This window comes from Ornithodoros turicata, chromosome 6, assembly GCF_037126465.1.
Source record: "Ornithodoros turicata isolate Travis chromosome 6, ASM3712646v1, whole genome shotgun sequence".
Classification (NCBI taxonomy): domain Eukaryota; kingdom Metazoa; phylum Arthropoda; class Arachnida; order Ixodida; family Argasidae; genus Ornithodoros; species Ornithodoros turicata.
The window spans coordinates 981,328-997,737 of record NC_088206.1 but is presented as its reverse complement, the minus strand read 5'-3'; the positions used below and the strand labels follow the sequence as shown (position 1 = coordinate 997,737).

Sequence of the window (16,410 nt, the reverse complement as noted above, 5' to 3'; positions counted from 1 at the left end):
TATTATAATAATTATGTGTGCGTTTGTTGCTCCACCCATCCAATTCTCAATACTAAGAATGATAATAATAATAATAATGGTTACACCTTTTTATGGTTACACTTGCGGGCATAGTCTAGATCGGTCTCTGATGCTCAGTAAAAATTCCAGCGTTGTACAAGGAGGAGGAGGAGGAGGGGGCAGAGGTTTCAGGCTGTCTGAAATTACGGGGTGTTCCACTTAAGAGTGACCACTAATTATTAGAAAAATGTACTTGAGATAAAAATTAGAAACCTTCTGCGTCATATTTGTGAAGGTTTTTGCCGCCCAACTTCAGGTGGTTTCCATCAGTGTACCTCATTAATTTGTCTAATTACCTTAATTGAACTAAAAAAACTCCCAAGGAAAGGTAACGTTTTTTTTGCGCTAATTAGAAAGCCATGGCCACAACACCCATTTCAGTCACAATTACAGGATATTTCACGATCTTTCCACAAAAATTCGACACCGGAAAGCTCTCCAAAAAATCTCTGCAAGCCCGTTTTCGGATTTCATCAGTGGCGGCGCTATCGGCAAGGCCCGAAGACTGGGCATGGACTGGGAGGTACCCGGGATCGAATCCCGGTGCCGGCTGTGCTGTCTGGGGTTTTCCTCAGACGCTTTCAGACATATGTCGGCACAGTTCCCTTAGAAGTCGGCCCAGGACGCACATTCCCCCAGGGCGTGAGTCGTGACGTTGCCCACATACGTGAGGTCGACAACGGCAAGCCCTATCACCACCACCACCACCACCACTGCGCATGGAAAAGCATGAGAAAAACAGAGAAAAAAAAAGGAAGGCAAGAATCAGCCCAATTACGCATTTTGTCTACAGAATCTTATCTGTTCGCAGCCATCAGTTACCGATAATCACCGACATCGGATGTTCTGTGTTGTTTCCTGTGTTGTCATACCTCGTAAAATTGTGGCGGCCCGTGGACGACGATGAAGACGTGCCTCTGCTGCGCCACCGCACCTGCCAACCAGTTCTAGCTGCACCATTGTAGCGTGCACGTCTGCCGGCTGAGACATTCCATCATCCCCGGTCAGGACCATCTCCACTATATTTGGTGACCCGAATAAAGAACATCATATTCGACGTAGGTCGGCCCAGTACTACTCTAAATTTTCGAAAGACCGCATTCGGAGGCACCACTGAAGGTCCGGTGCATCGCTCTTCCGAAGAATCGGTAGGCGACGACCCCAGTTCATCGCGGCTAACTCAACGCACTGCATCGCAACGCCCGGCCGCTCAACACCATGGTTTGCTCACCTCGCTGCTTGCTTCGCTATGGTCGCACACTCTGCATCACATCGCCACATGCTTCGCGATGGCACTCTTCGAGCTTTCACCAGTGGCACCTTCTCTATGTCACGCTCCCATACCGGTCGCGCTACGCCGCTGGCGACTGCATGGCCCCAACCGCATCGCCATTCCAGTCCCAAGAACCCTGCCCGCCTCGCTATCCCACCGGGCTTCTATACAAGATACTGGCAGCCCATCCAATTGCGGTCAAGAGGCACCGACACCAACGTTCCACCGGGGGCGCGCACGGAGGCCACAGTGAGTTCCACTCCCGGTTTTCCCGTGCTTCACGATGGTCCTCCCCGGCTCTCTCCTTGGCGACACCACTACGAGTTCACCGGTGTCCAACCGTTCGCGGTTCTGTCGCCCCATCCTTGCACACCCTTTTGCCTTCCTGCCTCCACTCCGCTTCAGTTCGCCCCTGGAACCCACCCGGCCAGCGCTCGTCCGCACAATAGTCAGCACCTCAAGCCCAAGACGCCAAGTCCAGTCGTCCTTCGTCCACGTGCCGTCGTCATTCTTTCAGTCTTGGTATCGACGCGGACCTCAACCGCATGAAACGCTCCGCGTCTGAGGGGGAGAATGATGTGGTGGCCCGTGGACGACGACTAAGACGTGCGTCTGCTGCCGCGCGCCACTGCGCCTGCCATCCAGTTCTACGGGCACCATCCTAGCGTGAGGCCACGCACATCTGCCCGCTGGGACATTCCATCATCGTCGGTCAGGACTCGTGTAGGGGGACACGATCTCTTCGACAAAGTAAAAATAAATAAATTATATAACTGTATTGGGTGTAACGAAATGGAGAGAGCTTGATTGACAGACAGCACCTCTCCTCTGTCAGCGCAGACGTCTCGCCTTAAAGTAGGAGGAATATGGCTGTGGCGACATTACATATAGCGCCAAAGAAGCATTTGTCGAGGTCACCAGCTAGAAACACCGACAGACACGGCAGGAACGGCGAAGATACGGCTGAAGATAATAGGTTCTTTTCTGCTGGTTTATTTCCAATGGGTATTCCATTCGGTACACCTCCACAATAAGATTGGGAGAAATGCAGCTAAGGCAACCTTCCCCAGCCTGTGGGACAACCTGCTTCGCTACTGGGGCGTATTGTCACACTTGACAACCTCTGCGCAAATGTTTTTTATATATAGTTTTGGAAGCCACCTTTAGTTTAATATGTGCGTTATGCAGCCAAAAGATCGCACTAAAATCCTGCGTAGGTTCCATCAGCCTGACGAACATATTTTTTGTCACAGCAAAATCAGAAGTAAAAACTCTGACAACTCTCTTCGATACCGCTACACTTCACTTCCCCTCCACTCTCCTACACTTCAATCACTGTGGCAAGGCAGCTTTGCAACACTAGATCGGTAGCCGATACCAGTCACTCATTACTGATTATTCAGTAAACAACAAAATAAATAGTGAAGTCGGGAAAGGTTCCAATTTGTAGTATTGAAGTCTTGCAAGATAGTTGACGCAAGATTTTAGAAAACATAAGCTGCAAAGGCTAAGGTGAAGTACTCTTTTACAGCGAGAGCTGTTAAGGGCTCAGTTTCATGAAGATCCTCTCCTGTCCTGTAGCTTATCTGTTTAGCTCTTTTAATTGAATAAAAAGACACAGAAGAGCATCATTAATGCAGCCAATGGCCGTCCGCCGCTAGCAGCGGAACGCAGTCCCTTCGCTACCAGGATATCCATATTGAAGCATACACTTGTCGTGCATCTGGGCATCGATTGCATATCTGGCGACGCTGGCGGCCAGTCCAATCCCTGAGCTACAACTTCTTGTCACGCAGGAGAGCAGATTTGGGATTTTGCTGCCAAACAGAAACAGAACGCCAATATTATTTTCGTATAGAAGAGAAAAGAAGAGTAGAGTTGTTCAGGTGCAAGCGATACACCGACTAAAGAACTACAGCCACACATGGTCGTACTTTTTCCCGAAATTTCCAATATGTGCAGGTAACCTCGAGTGGCATTTGCACACGTAAGTTCTTGTCTACTTAACTGACCAAGTTTCTGTGGTACATTTATGTGTGCGAAAGCTACAGAAAAATGGTCCAAGTCATACTCAGCGTAAACAAAACGAAGAAAACATCGTCTTCTGTGTATCGGAATAGGGCAACACGATGGTCTCACGATTGTTGTGTGCAGGTACCGTTAGGGGCACTACCGATGAGTATGCATATGGGACATATCGTTTGATTTCTGCACCGATAGCTCCCCTGGTGGTACAGTGCCTAAAATTTCCTCTGATGTGCATATCGGAATAAGGCATTACTAAGGATTTTCGTTTGTCGGAATAGACCTCTCCCTGTTTGTGAACAAATGATGTCATAGTGGTCGACAGCGCCACCAATTTGGTAGACTTGAACTACGCTCGAAGCTAGGAGCGAACAAGGTCGCTCCCGAAAGCCACGGTCTTGAGAGGATTACGATGATCCCTGAAAGAGACGCGACCTTCGGTCCTACTTTTATTTCAATAAGCGGCAGCGGCCCATTCGCGTAACCCAGCCCTCCCTTTCCGATCTGTTTCGGTATCAGTCTGTCTACCAACGTCATGATGACGTTTCTCGGGTAGAGATCTGTTAGTGGACCTCCTTATATATCCCACCGGCAACTAATTATAAAGTGAATGATTTGGGCGTCCTATTGGACAGCATTCCCTATGTCGTCTGTGGGGACTTGAATGCCCATAAGCTCATCTCGGATACGAGAGGCTTGCTTCCCAATGATGGCTCCCCTACAGCCGTGTCCGTATCGGTAGGATACAGCTTCCGGGCTGAGGAATATTGCTCACCACGCTGTCGGCCTCTTCACTCTCCTCTGCCCGTGATCCCTATCGGGCTCACAGTGCACGATACATCATCTGTCGTGCTTCGGAGCCTTCCTTGGATTCGCCCAGGGACCGAGCAATTTTCATAGGGACGGGAGTCCATCTGCACTCTTAAAAATGAACTTGACCGCATAGCACGCTCCTAGCCAGCCATCATCTCCAATGATTCCGTTATTTATGAAGAAGACCGAGAGACACGGTTGTTTATTCCGTTATTTGCCATGATTTGTTGAAAACGGGAGGCGTACGCCTTTTTGTGACACTTATGCTATTCATAATTGTCACAAAAATGGCGTACGCCTCCCGTTTTCAACAATTCGGGGCAGATAACGATATCATTCGAGATGATGGTTGGCTAAGAGCGTGCTATGCGGTGAAGTTCATTTTTAAGAGCGCTTCGGGAAGGTTTGTAGTATGGGCAATGAAAGAAAAATGTGTTCCAGATCCTCTAGAGCACTGCAGTAACAGCATCTGGAGGGTTGCCTCTGCCTATCTACGAAATGAGTCGCTGTTGAAGCTGATATTTCAGATCTTCTCCTCGACCCACGCTCAGACGACGCCTACTCGAGCTGCGGTGCGCACACTTTTCTCTCCCCACTCTGCTGTAACCAAGGCAGTTCTTCAGCGACACAGGTATAATGCACAGCCTGCGGATTGCAGTCTTGTGCCCCACCCTCAGCTCTCACCCTCGTACACCATTATCTTCATATTTTACAACCTTATTTGTTTTTAATCTTACCCATCCTTCTTTCACCTTTTGTTAGTTTATCCGTTATTTCCTCGTTCTTTTCTTTTCTGGCTGTTGTATTATTTGGCTTTGTTCATTTAAATATATCCCCCCATATTTTCGTCGCTTTGTTTATTTTTTTGCGCTGAGTATGGCTCCCACGATTTTCCTGTAGCTTCCGTACGCATATATGCGCCATCGTGAGCCACCGAAAGTTCACCGGGTAAGCAGACAACAACGAGTTACGTGCGCAAATGCCGCTGGAGTTTATCTGCGCACACCCTGCATATAATACCGAATGAAAGAAAGTGTGGCTGGTTGCGTCCATAGTAAAAGCTTATTCATAAGGTAAAATACGTACCAGCACACTGTCCTTATGCAAACGCTACCGGCAAGATACTGATCGGCCGCTCGTTCCAAGTCTCTCACCATTGGCCTGCATCTCCTTTTGGCTATATCGAAGCATTGACGTACGCTCATACTCTGTCGTCGCAATGCACCACCTGCGCAACAATCGGAATGTTAAAAGCCCGCATAAGCTAGGCTTAGCACATCCGCGGAGAAAAACGGACGAAGAAAGACGGTTCTTAGCGGAAGAAGCTGGGATAGCAAGCCGTCCTTTCTGGCTGACTTTTCCTGTCACGATAAATAGTTCCCCTCTGGGATACTCTCGCTTCAAATCAATTGCAAGTTGCAAGGCATTGCAAGTTGCAGGCATTTATTCATGACGAATCCTTGGAACATGAGTGGCGAAGCCTGCGACCGATACTTGGAGACTCTAACTGCCGAGACAACCTTCTTCTTCCTTAACATTTTCCTTTCAAATTAAAAGTACACGTTCGCGAGAATAATCGACAGTTTGGTTTAGGAAATTAATCTGAACCAAGTGCAACAGGAGAATATATCCTTGATGCACAGCCGCTCGTTTCATGTATTGCGAGAGAAAAGAAAGCTTACCGACTGTATTTCTGAGGCCACCAAAACTGAGTCGAGTTCCAGGCCACCTCGCAGATCTCCTGGACACACTTATGGATACCGTAGCCAGGAACAACAGCAATAATAAGGCACCTCGACGCATGTTGTATCGGGACAGAAGACGTTCTGCGCTTCGAGAGTAAGTTGTCTCGCGACGTCAACCCCCAATTAAATAGGTTCGACAGTCGTGTCGTTAAGGAAGAAAGTTCATCCGGTGCTCCGTCTATCCGGTATCTGCTCTTCTGGCGATGCAATTTACTTCCTTGTCGAGTGTATTACTCATTGGCTTATGCACATCCAGTGACGACGTCGAGCTGGCGTCTTAACAACATATAGATAATGTGACCAGATTTAGTCGGTCCCGCTGTAACAGCGACGGTTTGTCCCGCATCCTTTGGCTGCATCCTTCCACGGTCTAGCCAGTGGAACATTCAGACGTGTTGGAGAGCAAGCCGACCACGGATCACTTTGTTTCAAAGAAAAGCTCGCTTGAGCACACTTTGATCATCAAGCTGCCTCGGGCGCTCGTCCATGGTGGTAACCAAGGTCGTGCTCATGACTGGGAAGTGCTGGGTTCGAATCCTACCACCGTCTCAGGTTTTCCCTGGGCTTTTCGAAAGACATTCCAGATGAATGTCGCCACAGTTCCACCTGAAGTCGGCCGCACACTAACTCCCCCTCATGTCCTTCCTGCTGTCCATAGCCACAGTTGCTTCGCGGTGCGGAATTAAGAAAAAAAAAGCTGGCTCGGTGGGATCATCGTCTTAGTAGTACAATCATCAATCATAGCGGCGCCGACGATAAGGACGACATTGAACTGGGAGTCCAACGAGATTAGTCTGAGACTGATTAAGCACACTCTTAAAAATGAACTTCACCGCATAGCACGCTCCTAGCCAACCATTATCTCGAATGATATCGTTATCTGCCCTGATTTGTTGAAAACGGGGGGCGTACGCCATTTCTGTGACACTTATGCTGTTCATAATTGTCACAGAAAAGGCGTACGCCCCTTGTTTTCAACAAATCAGGGTAGATAACGATATCATTCGAGATAATGGTTGGCTAGGAGCGTGCTATGCGGTGAAGTTCATTTTTAAGAGTGCAGGATACGTTCTGGTGAAAGTACTTGACGTGCGCGCTAGGTAGTCCGTCAAAACACAAAAATAAACGAATACAATATCAAGTACGTGTTAGCGCTATGAGCGGCGTACAGACGTGGACGGATGGAGGGAGTGGGGCGTTAGTATGCGTCCTGGGCAGACTTCAGGGGGAACTATGCTGACATTCGTCTGGAAAACCTCAGAGAGCACAGCCCGTGGCGGGATTCGAATCCTCGGCGTTGAAAGCGAGCATCCTAACCACTATGTCACGGGAGCTGGTAAAAGTAAAAATAAAGAAGTTAAATAACGGTACTGGGTATAGGCGAAATGCAGAGAGCTTCATTAATTGACTGACATGAAATCCCCACTTTCAGCGCAGATATCTCGAATGTATGAGGAATATGTCTATACCCACATTACAATAGCGCCAAAGAAACCTTTGTCGAGGTCCTCTTTCTCGAAACACCGACAGATACGTGCAGGGAAGTCAGAAACCTGCAGTATAGGTGACTCCACATTACACACAGGGCACCCAATCCTGCCCCATTTCCAACCACCCTCTCTCGAGAAAATCGCCATATTGCCGCACGTCGCTGGAAACGTCATTTTGTTTCACACTCAGGACCGACTGTTTAATACCAGGAACGACGCAGTGCCGTATTTAAGGGGGCAGACGGGGCTCCCACCACTTTCTTCTGTAAATCACACGGCTTTAGGTTCTCGCCAAAATCACATATGCATCAAGAACCTTCCTACACTTGGCAAATACTGCGGCAATTCACAGATTTGTAATGTACGTATCATGCCTGTCTAAAGAGGCATAAGGCTGAGGACATGCTCAAAGCTTCAATAAGCTTCCTTGCACATGGCATACATAAGCATCAATGACTGTCGCTTGCAGATTTACAACGATCCTGCGTCCATTAATGGAAAGTACAAAGGTCTCCAAGCACTATAGTACGGTAGAAAAATCATCTGGTCGCGTGGGTTTCTTATTCAAAGTACCCCATGAATCTGGTGGCAAAATCAGCTGCCAAGTGCTGCCCCGCTGCTCTTGTTCTTATCGATTTCCTCGGTCACGTATTCGGGTTCTTTACAGCATTCAAGCATATAGGCACAAGGAGGTGAACACGTGACCTCACCACAATGGTTTCCGGATATTGCTCAGAAAAGTAGCCGATTCCAGTACCAAAACAATCACCGGCACCCGCTGGTGCTGCAGAGCGAATGCTGTGGGAGCCTTAGTGTGGGCCTCTGTTTTTTCTTCTTCTTTTTTTCTTCAAAGCGCTGGGCTAACGGTCGAGATGAAATGACTACAGTGCGATTTAAATACGGCGGTTTCACTGACACAATGTCTAGACTTGAAACAGGAAGTTACACCGCGTTTTGGGACAATATTTTAGACAGAGTTATAGGCAAAACATTACAAAATCCAACGATCGACATGAACAGCGCAGTTTCCTCTCGAGATCACTCAAAGGGTATTGCCGCAAAACATGAAATTCGAAATGAAACATTCGACCACTACCGCCCGGTTGATGAGAACTTAACTGGAAAGAGGGAAGTTATTGCAGTAAGAAAGTGCAATCGACAATGCAGTGTGCGCATGACGCCATGGGCTACGGAACTGTAGTTCCGCGCATGAGTTCCGCATAAAGAACTTGCTCCCGGCAGTGGATTAGTTTCTAACTTCTCTTGATCAACTGTTGGCCCCATATGAAGAACTGTAGTCCAGGTTCCTCTTTTTGGAAAAAGATGCAAGATGCCTGGCAGAAGTCTACAAAGAAAAAATTTGGACAAACATTTTCCTGACGGGGTAAGGTAAGTTTAACTGGGTTATGGTATTTTGGGACTAATGGCTGCCCTAAGGGTGCCTCAGCTGGAGGGATATGACATTTAGAAGTCGTCTTTTATACCGCTATGTGCTTTGTGAGCCATCTTCCGGTAATCTTGCAAAAGGAGAAATGCCTGTTGCCCAGCGCCGCCACCTAGAGTCTGTTGGAGTTGAAGTCTGGCTTGACTATATTCTGGGCAGTGCATAATTGTGTTAATTATGTGGTGTGTATCCTCTGGGACTTGACATCGTCTGCAAACGTTTGAGTCGCAGAGCCTTAGCTGGTGCCTTGTAGTTCCTGTGTACTGCGCTCCAAGTCGTGTGCGATGTATGGCTGTTTTGACTGATCATTCAATTCCATTTGGAATTATGCTGTCTGATTCAGGGTCGATGAATGCAAGGTAGTCCTTTGGTCTCATTGTCTGTTTCCATATTGTGCGGGATCTTCTTTCTGTACTTTTACGGAGAAAGCTCTTGGCATCTGACTTTGTAAATGGGATTGCAGATCCTGCTTTGCGGCTCTGTTATCTCCTCATCCGCTCCCAATGCGCAATAGGGTAGTGTACCGCCTCAGCGGCGGTGAATCGCCCATCTCGTCATCATCCTTGCTTCACCGAAGTTGACCACATAGCATGCTCCTAGCTAGCCAGCCATCATCCCGAGTTCTCTCTCCTGATTCGTTGAAAACAGGAGGCGTACGCCCCGCGCTTTCCACAAATCAAGAGTACATTGGTTGGCCTTCAGCGTGCTATGTGGTGAAGCTTTGTTTTAAGAGTGTAGGGTTGAGTAGTATATAAAGAAAAGGCACTCGGGTGATTTTCATCCGTTCCGAGATCCATCAGAATATCGGGTCATATTTATTTTTATTTGTTTATGTATATATGCCTTAAAACACCACAGTAGGGCATTACATAAGGGAGGGAATAACAAAACTTACTAATAAATTACCGCGTGTTATATAAATACATATAATAATAATAATAACAATAAAATATATGTATGTATATATATAATTATATGTGTGCGCTCGTTGCTCCACCCATCCAATTCTCAATAATGATAATGATAATAATAATAATAAATGTAATAATAATAATAATTAAGAACACGTCATGGGTCTCCTGCCGTGCAACATCACCTCGTGATATCATTACCAGGCATCTGTTGTTACCTTTTTATGGTTACACTTGCGGGTATACTCTAGATCGGTCGCTGATGCTCAGTAAAAATTCCAACATTGTACAAAGGAGGCAGAGGAGGAGGAGAAAGAGGAGGGGGACAGAGGTTTCAGGCTGTCTGAAAAGGTGTATTAATTAACGAATAAAGCGAACACCGAACAACAAAAGGCATATTTCTTTCTTTCATCTTTTTTGCAGGGCTCAACTGTTACATAATGACGAAGAGAACTGATACAATGAGTAAGAAGAGACTTAATGAGGACGTCGATGTGGCTCCACTTCGACAGACCTTCCCATCGAACTCCAAACATGCCTCCCTGACTTTGGCTCGTGTAATAGACTCCACATAGTGGATCACATACTTGGATGCGTCGTCTCCGCAGTTCTGACGTATGTTTGCCGTGTAACAGTCCATCAAGTTGGAGAGCTGGCTGCAAAAATACGACGTGCGTTAGCGTTTTCAAGTAGCGAATCCACTTGGATCTAACTTACAACTTACACATGTTACGCAGAATGAAAAACACAACGGTGGAACTAGTATACAGGTATGTCTCGCGTATCCGGACGCCTCGGTGCCCACCCCCTATCGAACGTCGTAGATCGTGGACTTTCATACATCAACGACCAGTGCGACCCAGGCGTGAAGGCGAGAAATTCAGGGTAGCTGTATACCAGAAGGTTTACCCATGCCTGCGCGCGCGCTGCACTCACGAAGTACTCAATGCATGTGCGTGGAACTCTAGTTGGTACGCTTCATCGTGGTAAATTTCAGACCGATTCAACATTGCAATTCAAAGTTAGAAGCAAAAACTTGCAAATCCCTTTGGGGAGATGGGAGAAATGTTGGGTAAACTTTTATAGGTAGCTACTTTCACATGGTTTGGATAGCTTTGAACCCCTTGTGCTTCTCGGGAGCATTCACTATTGTTTGTCCATTCCAGTCTCCAGTACTGGCCTCTGACCGAAAGGGAACGAACCACTTTCCTCGAGGACAATGGCAAGGGCTTCCGTTCCCGAATGAGCGAATCAGAACGATACAAGTTGTGGAACATTGTCTCCAGTGCGTACTTCATGTCCGTGACAGATAACGACGTAAATTGGCACGGAGTTGAGAGCTACGCTCGTCTTTTGGCGCAGATCAGGAGAGAATCCACTAGGATATGAACAGAGTTAGTGGTCGCTGGATTCCGGCGAGCTCGGGCACCACCGACGGCTGCGCGTCACACTTTCGGGGCGGTATATATTTCTATTTACCTCTCATCAAACTGTGTACGAATGGGTAAGAAATAAGTTTTCAAATGGAATATGACGAAATAATTGACCATTAAGAGACACTCTAATGAGTGGCGAGTGAACAAAGCAACGTTTGAAGGCGAAAAGGCTACCGACACTAAGTATGCAATGACCTTCTTTGTGTTAAATCAGTTTGAATTTTTCAGTTTTAAACGTTTTCCAGTGTGCGTACGCGTTTATTTACGTTGAGAAACACTTATTTTCACGTGCTTTCTTTGTTTGCAGACCAACCGTCTCCGTTTTCGCTGGTGGTTGAATGCAGACGCAAAATCCATGGAGATAAGGCCCCTATCAGGTGACATTTGGGAACTTGACAGCGCCTTTCCTGTATTCACCTTTCTGTAATGACTTGTCTACGGTGTCTGTCCCTCAAGGAGGCATCAAGACATCCGCAAAGGTAACTGCTTGTCCCACAGTAAGTAGTAGTTCCAGCAGCCAGCGTTGTGACGGTCGAGCACACTATGTATACACTCCTGAATAGAATTTTCATTTCACTTGTTGACCAAGTGTGCATAACGTGCCCGAACACACTCCTAGCTCGCGATATCTGATATCAGTTGTGGGGCCCACGAGACATTGCGGCTACGTGGGTCAGCGGCAGCGATACGTGCATCGAGGCGGCACAGAAGATATTCCGGGGCAGACGAGAACGATCTGGCTGGACCCCCACTGTTTCACGTCTTGGTATTTCAAGTTGGAGCCTTTGTTCCTATCTGTCACCATCTCCGCAATGCCAGGATTCCTCTCGACTAGGCCATCTACAGGGTGTGTGCAGAAAAACATGACCCGCATTTTTACATGTAACTCGTTGTCTACTTAGCCGAGGAACTTCCGGTGGCGCACGACGGCGTATTTATGCGTGCGAAAGCTACAAAAAAATCCTGGAAGCCATACTCAGTGTAAAAAAATAAACAGAGCGCGAAAACATGGGCGTCCATGCATTAGAATAGGGCGGTCATGACAGTGCATGGTAGTGCATTTCAGTCTCGTGAGAGTTATGTGCAGGCACCGCTAGGGGTACTGCCGATGAGCATCCATGTGGGACATCGTTTCGATTTATGCACCGATAGCTCCCCTAGCGGTACTTGAACACAACTCTCCTACGTGCACCGTGTTGCCCTTTCACATACACCCTGTTGTCCACCATGTTGCCCTATTCTGATGCACGAAAGCCCAAGTTTTCGTTGTTCCGTTTATTTTTTAAGCTGGGCATGGCTTCCACAATTTTTCTACAGATTTCGCACGCATAAATGCGCCATCGTGCGACCCCGGAAGTTCGTTAGTTAGGTAGGCAACAAGCTACGTGCCTAAATGCGGGTCACGTTTTTCTGCACACACCCTGTACATCGACATATTCCAGCAGTCACTGTTATTAAACCCATTTATCCTGTCTCGCAGTTCCTCATCGTGGACAAAAGTTTACGGAACACGCTCCGGTACATTTCTTCCTGAGAGTGGCACACTAGCACCGAAAGTTAGTGTACGGACTTACAAACAGCTGACTGGGTTACCTAGGGACATGTCCGTGTCAGTGTATCTCGTAGCACTGTACCTCGTCCCAACCTTCAATGATGGCCGCATTGCCGGACCACCCTACGCAAGAACATTACAGTAGGTGACATTCTTTTTTGCGTGCTCGTTTTCAAGTCACCGTAAATTTAGCACCGGGGACAGAAATCGCGGACCGAAGAAATGTGGAAACGTTTTGTAGGGTTCCGGATCAACAGGAGTTGGTTCTGCTCTGCGTTGTACCGATGTGTTGGGTTCTGGGGGTAAGCAAGGGGTATGTATGGAAGCGATAAAGCAGAAATGGAGTCAAGTGCGAGGGCATGCACTCCGCTGACGCAACTATGGTCACGCATATACAGTCAACCCTCGATTTATGAACCTTCGAGTTATGAATTACCTCGTTTTATGAACACTAGCACGAGGAACCAAACTTTTTACATGCATTTTTCCCTCGTTTTATGAACCTCGATATTCGAATAATGATTGGAATTTCTGGGAACCAACTAGGAGTTGCCCAGCGTTTTTGCCCTCAATTTATGAACGGATCCTTCCGAGGCCAACAAAAACCTTCATAGGGATTACTCGTGGTCTTTTGAATGACGCCTGAACAGACAAAACGTTTTCCAGGTATTGCACCTTCGGTTCTTAACCCCTCGAAATCCGAACAACAAAGGGGTTTTCCACACGTGTTCCTGACCTCAATTGGTGAATAAGGTGTCCGCTGTCACCCGGAGATTAACACAGATTTGAGATTGACACAGCAGAAGGCATGGTCGAAAGCAAAATTACACAATATATTGCATTATAAACACAATCCCAACTCGGAAATACTGTTCCATTTGCTCTATAGTACTCACTGAACGGAATTTTCGATTTATGAATCTCACGATTTATGAACGATTTTTCGGGGAACCGAGGGTGTTCATAAATCGAGGGTTGACTGTAGTCAGTAATGCCAGTTTTCATTCTGGTGCGCAGAATCTCAATTCAAGAAAGTACCAGAATTATTGCGCGAAGTAGCACAGAGAAAAAGATGGGATCGTACCAGCAAACCCCTTTCTTGTCCCGTGTTGGATCGTGGGTGTTGACAAACTTCTCCGAGGTTTGGTTGTATTCCTGCATCTTCTGGGAGCAGACGCCGTTCACATCGCTCAGTTTCCTGAAGCAGGTAAGGAATTTCCAGAGGTCTGTCACTGGTGGGTGAATGACCAACGTGTTAGATACAGATGTGCTTGTGCAGGAACACTGTGTCTTCCAAATAAATATCCAGTGGTGTCATATTGAAGGAAAAGTGGGGTTTCAACTCACGAGTCATGAACACGTCGTTACAGGACAATCGAAATTCCGTGCCTATCGTCGTAGTGGGGTACGCGCCAACCTGTTCTCGGAACGCAGTGATTTATCCCTGCCCTCCCCCCAAAATGACACCCCCTAACCTTTTTACCTGTGCACCCTTATTGCAACTGTAATTACATCTGTAATGGCAACCCGTCAATAATACGTTGAACTGTTATGACGTAACTGTAATAAATCCCCCCCCCCCTTCTTGCTTGGGATTCTCGATAAACCACTGTTGAAACAAGGCTTCTTCGTCCTTGCAATGAAGAACACCGCATTGGCTGGACAGAGGAAAACCAGTGTCGAAGTGAAACTATATAGAGCTTTCTAAGAAAGATACTATGGCACAGAGAGCATTTTCTCGCCATCTTTATTTCGTCACTGATTCTCCCTTTCCACACTGCAGCCTTCTGCTGAAGACGAAGTTAGTCCTCGGGCTGGAAAGTACCAGGAAAGTGTGGGACTGAAACCTACCTGAGGACAATAAAATCCCGGGACACTGCACAAAACATGCACTGCGTTCACTGAACATCGAAAAAAAAAGTATCAGCCGTGAAACCCACTGCTCCAGAATGTAGCCGCCAAATTTAGCCACGCTAAGGCGTACAACACTGGCCATACACATTTCCGGCACAAAAAAGTAATGAAAGGGTACGACTTATCGAGGGCAAAATTCCATCCAGAGCTCGCACCCCGAATTTCTGAACGGCATTCAGCCCAGAGAAGTCACACCAGAGAAGTCACGAAAGATGTTGATTACACGAAAATCCTCCGTCATCGGCTCCGAACCCCACAGGACAGAGAAGCAACAGGGTAAGGATGATGAGACGCATCTTGACTCCTATCCGTTGATGAAACGTTCGGGAAGTACGTCCACACGGTTGAGCAAAAGGGCTGTTCTGGGCTACGAGGTTGAATCCCGTAGGCGGCGCCGTTAAATTTGGACTGGAACTGGTAGGATGCCAAGTCGTTCGAAAATGTCGTCATAGAACGTGCTCTTCTACTTGTACCGTGACCTCTCGTTTTCCTATCGTGGTACAAGCACGTACAAGTACATCAATGCACGAGAGGTTGACACAACGCTGCCTGATATCACTGTTTTCACTCGTGGACTCTTTCTGTTGGGTCTTCTTTGCACGCTTTAGTTGGCCGCACATTACGGTTGGCACCCGCCCGGTTATTTGTTTGTCGTGGCGGCAACTTGTTGAAAGGCAATACCGGTAGCGTTTTGCCGGTATACTTGACCACAGAAGGCGTTCCACGCAGATCTTGTGGAAATTCCGTGAGTCCATCGACGGAATTCGGAACGGGCCAAACTTGGCTGTGGTAGCAGTACTTTCCGTTGTTTCCGGTCTACATGGTAACTCCAAGAGTCCAAACGGAAGAAGACGTTTCTTTTATATATTTTTTTAATCCAAGCTGTTGAATGAATGCTTTTCTTTCACCCTATCCTGTTCTCTCTCTCTCGTATGCATCACTCTCAGTTTCCCTCGCCCATATTTGCTCTTTCTTCCTCACTCACTCAGCCGGTATTTTTCATGGCCAAACGTGGCAGTTGTATGTGGCTTGTAACCTTGGATTTTAGTCACTGACCAGCGTGTGGGTATATTGGGCTGGGTGTCGTTACAGACAAAATAGCGTACATGCAGACGCAGGCCAGCAGGTAGGCAAACTCCGTAGAAAGCAAGCACCACCATTGTCGTGTGGTGTTTGTTTCTTGGTGTTTGCCCATGCTGCAGAACTGTGGATTTCGTTGTTGTTTTCGCAAACGGGTTTGATGGTCTTTTTCGGAGGGGACTCTGTTGTTGGTAAAACTCTTTATTTCCGGTCGGGCAGAGGACGCATATCGCGGCCGCTAAATTTCGCGCCGATGCTAAAATTGGTGGCTAACTTGTCTTACTTCGTGACAAGCCCGAGATTGAGCTTTCATAGAAGAGACGTTCCACATGCCTTCTGCTGCAGAGCAGTTGAAATGCTTACCTGCAAAACCAATTGTGAAGACCATAAAGTTTGGATTTCCAGCATGTTTTTTGTGAAATCTTGCTGGACATTTTAACGTGCCCTTAAAATTGGCCAATTTGTTCAACTCACGAATTTCGCTAAAATTAGAGAACAATAAGGATTTTGCAGTATATCGCTCTACTTTTGCTCTACAGTGGGAGCAAGTTTCCATTTGGCACCCCGAACAACAACTTTATTTATGGCCTTGGAGAGTGGCGCGTTACATCGCCACAGGCGATACTCTACTTTATGGGGGGAATAAAATAACGATAGCGATAATGAA

At 47.1% G+C, this 16,410-nt stretch overlaps 1 protein-coding gene and 2 long non-coding RNA genes across 3 annotated transcripts in view; 1 reads left to right on the top strand and 2 right to left on the bottom strand.

Moving 5' to 3' along the window:
• Window positions 1–16,410, top strand: part of LOC135398771 (uncharacterized) — a 98,272-nt gene that overhangs the window by 38,407 nt on the left and 43,455 nt on the right. The window contains exon 3 of the long non-coding RNA XR_010424135.1: window positions 11,505–11,676. This is a non-coding gene — a long non-coding RNA (uncharacterized LOC135398771). The remainder of the gene's footprint in view (window positions 1–11,504; window positions 11,677–16,410) is intronic.
• On the bottom strand, window positions 2,922–6,082 carry LOC135397535 (uncharacterized). The gene is made up of 3 exons (XR_010423652.1): window positions 5,854–6,082; window positions 5,258–5,399; window positions 2,922–3,150 (listed from the first exon to the last, which is right to left on the bottom strand). It is a non-coding gene; the product is annotated as an uncharacterized LOC135397535 (long non-coding RNA).
• On the bottom strand, window positions 10,143–15,163 carry LOC135398770 (uncharacterized). The gene is made up of 3 exons (XM_064630208.1): window positions 14,887–15,163; window positions 13,834–13,981; window positions 10,143–10,417 (listed from the first exon to the last, which is right to left on the bottom strand). Exons 1-3 carry the CDS (start codon window positions 14,957–14,959, stop codon window positions 10,195–10,197), a joined length of 444 nt encoding a protein of 147 aa, XP_064486278.1. The 5' UTR covers window positions 14,960–15,163; the 3' UTR covers window positions 10,143–10,194.

Coding starts and splice junctions, on each gene's coding strand:
- LOC135398770 (XM_064630208.1), bottom strand. CDS start 14,959: ATGCGTCTCATCATCCTTACCCTGTTGCTTCTCTGTCCTGTGGGGTTC. Junction 13,982..14,886: donor CGATGACGGAGGATTTTCGT/GTAATCAACATC, acceptor TTCACCCACCAG/TGACAGACCTCTGGAAATTC. Junction 10,418..13,833: donor GACAAGAAAGGGGTTTGCTG/GTACGATCCCAT, acceptor GTATTTTTGCAG/CCAGCTCTCCAACTTGATGG.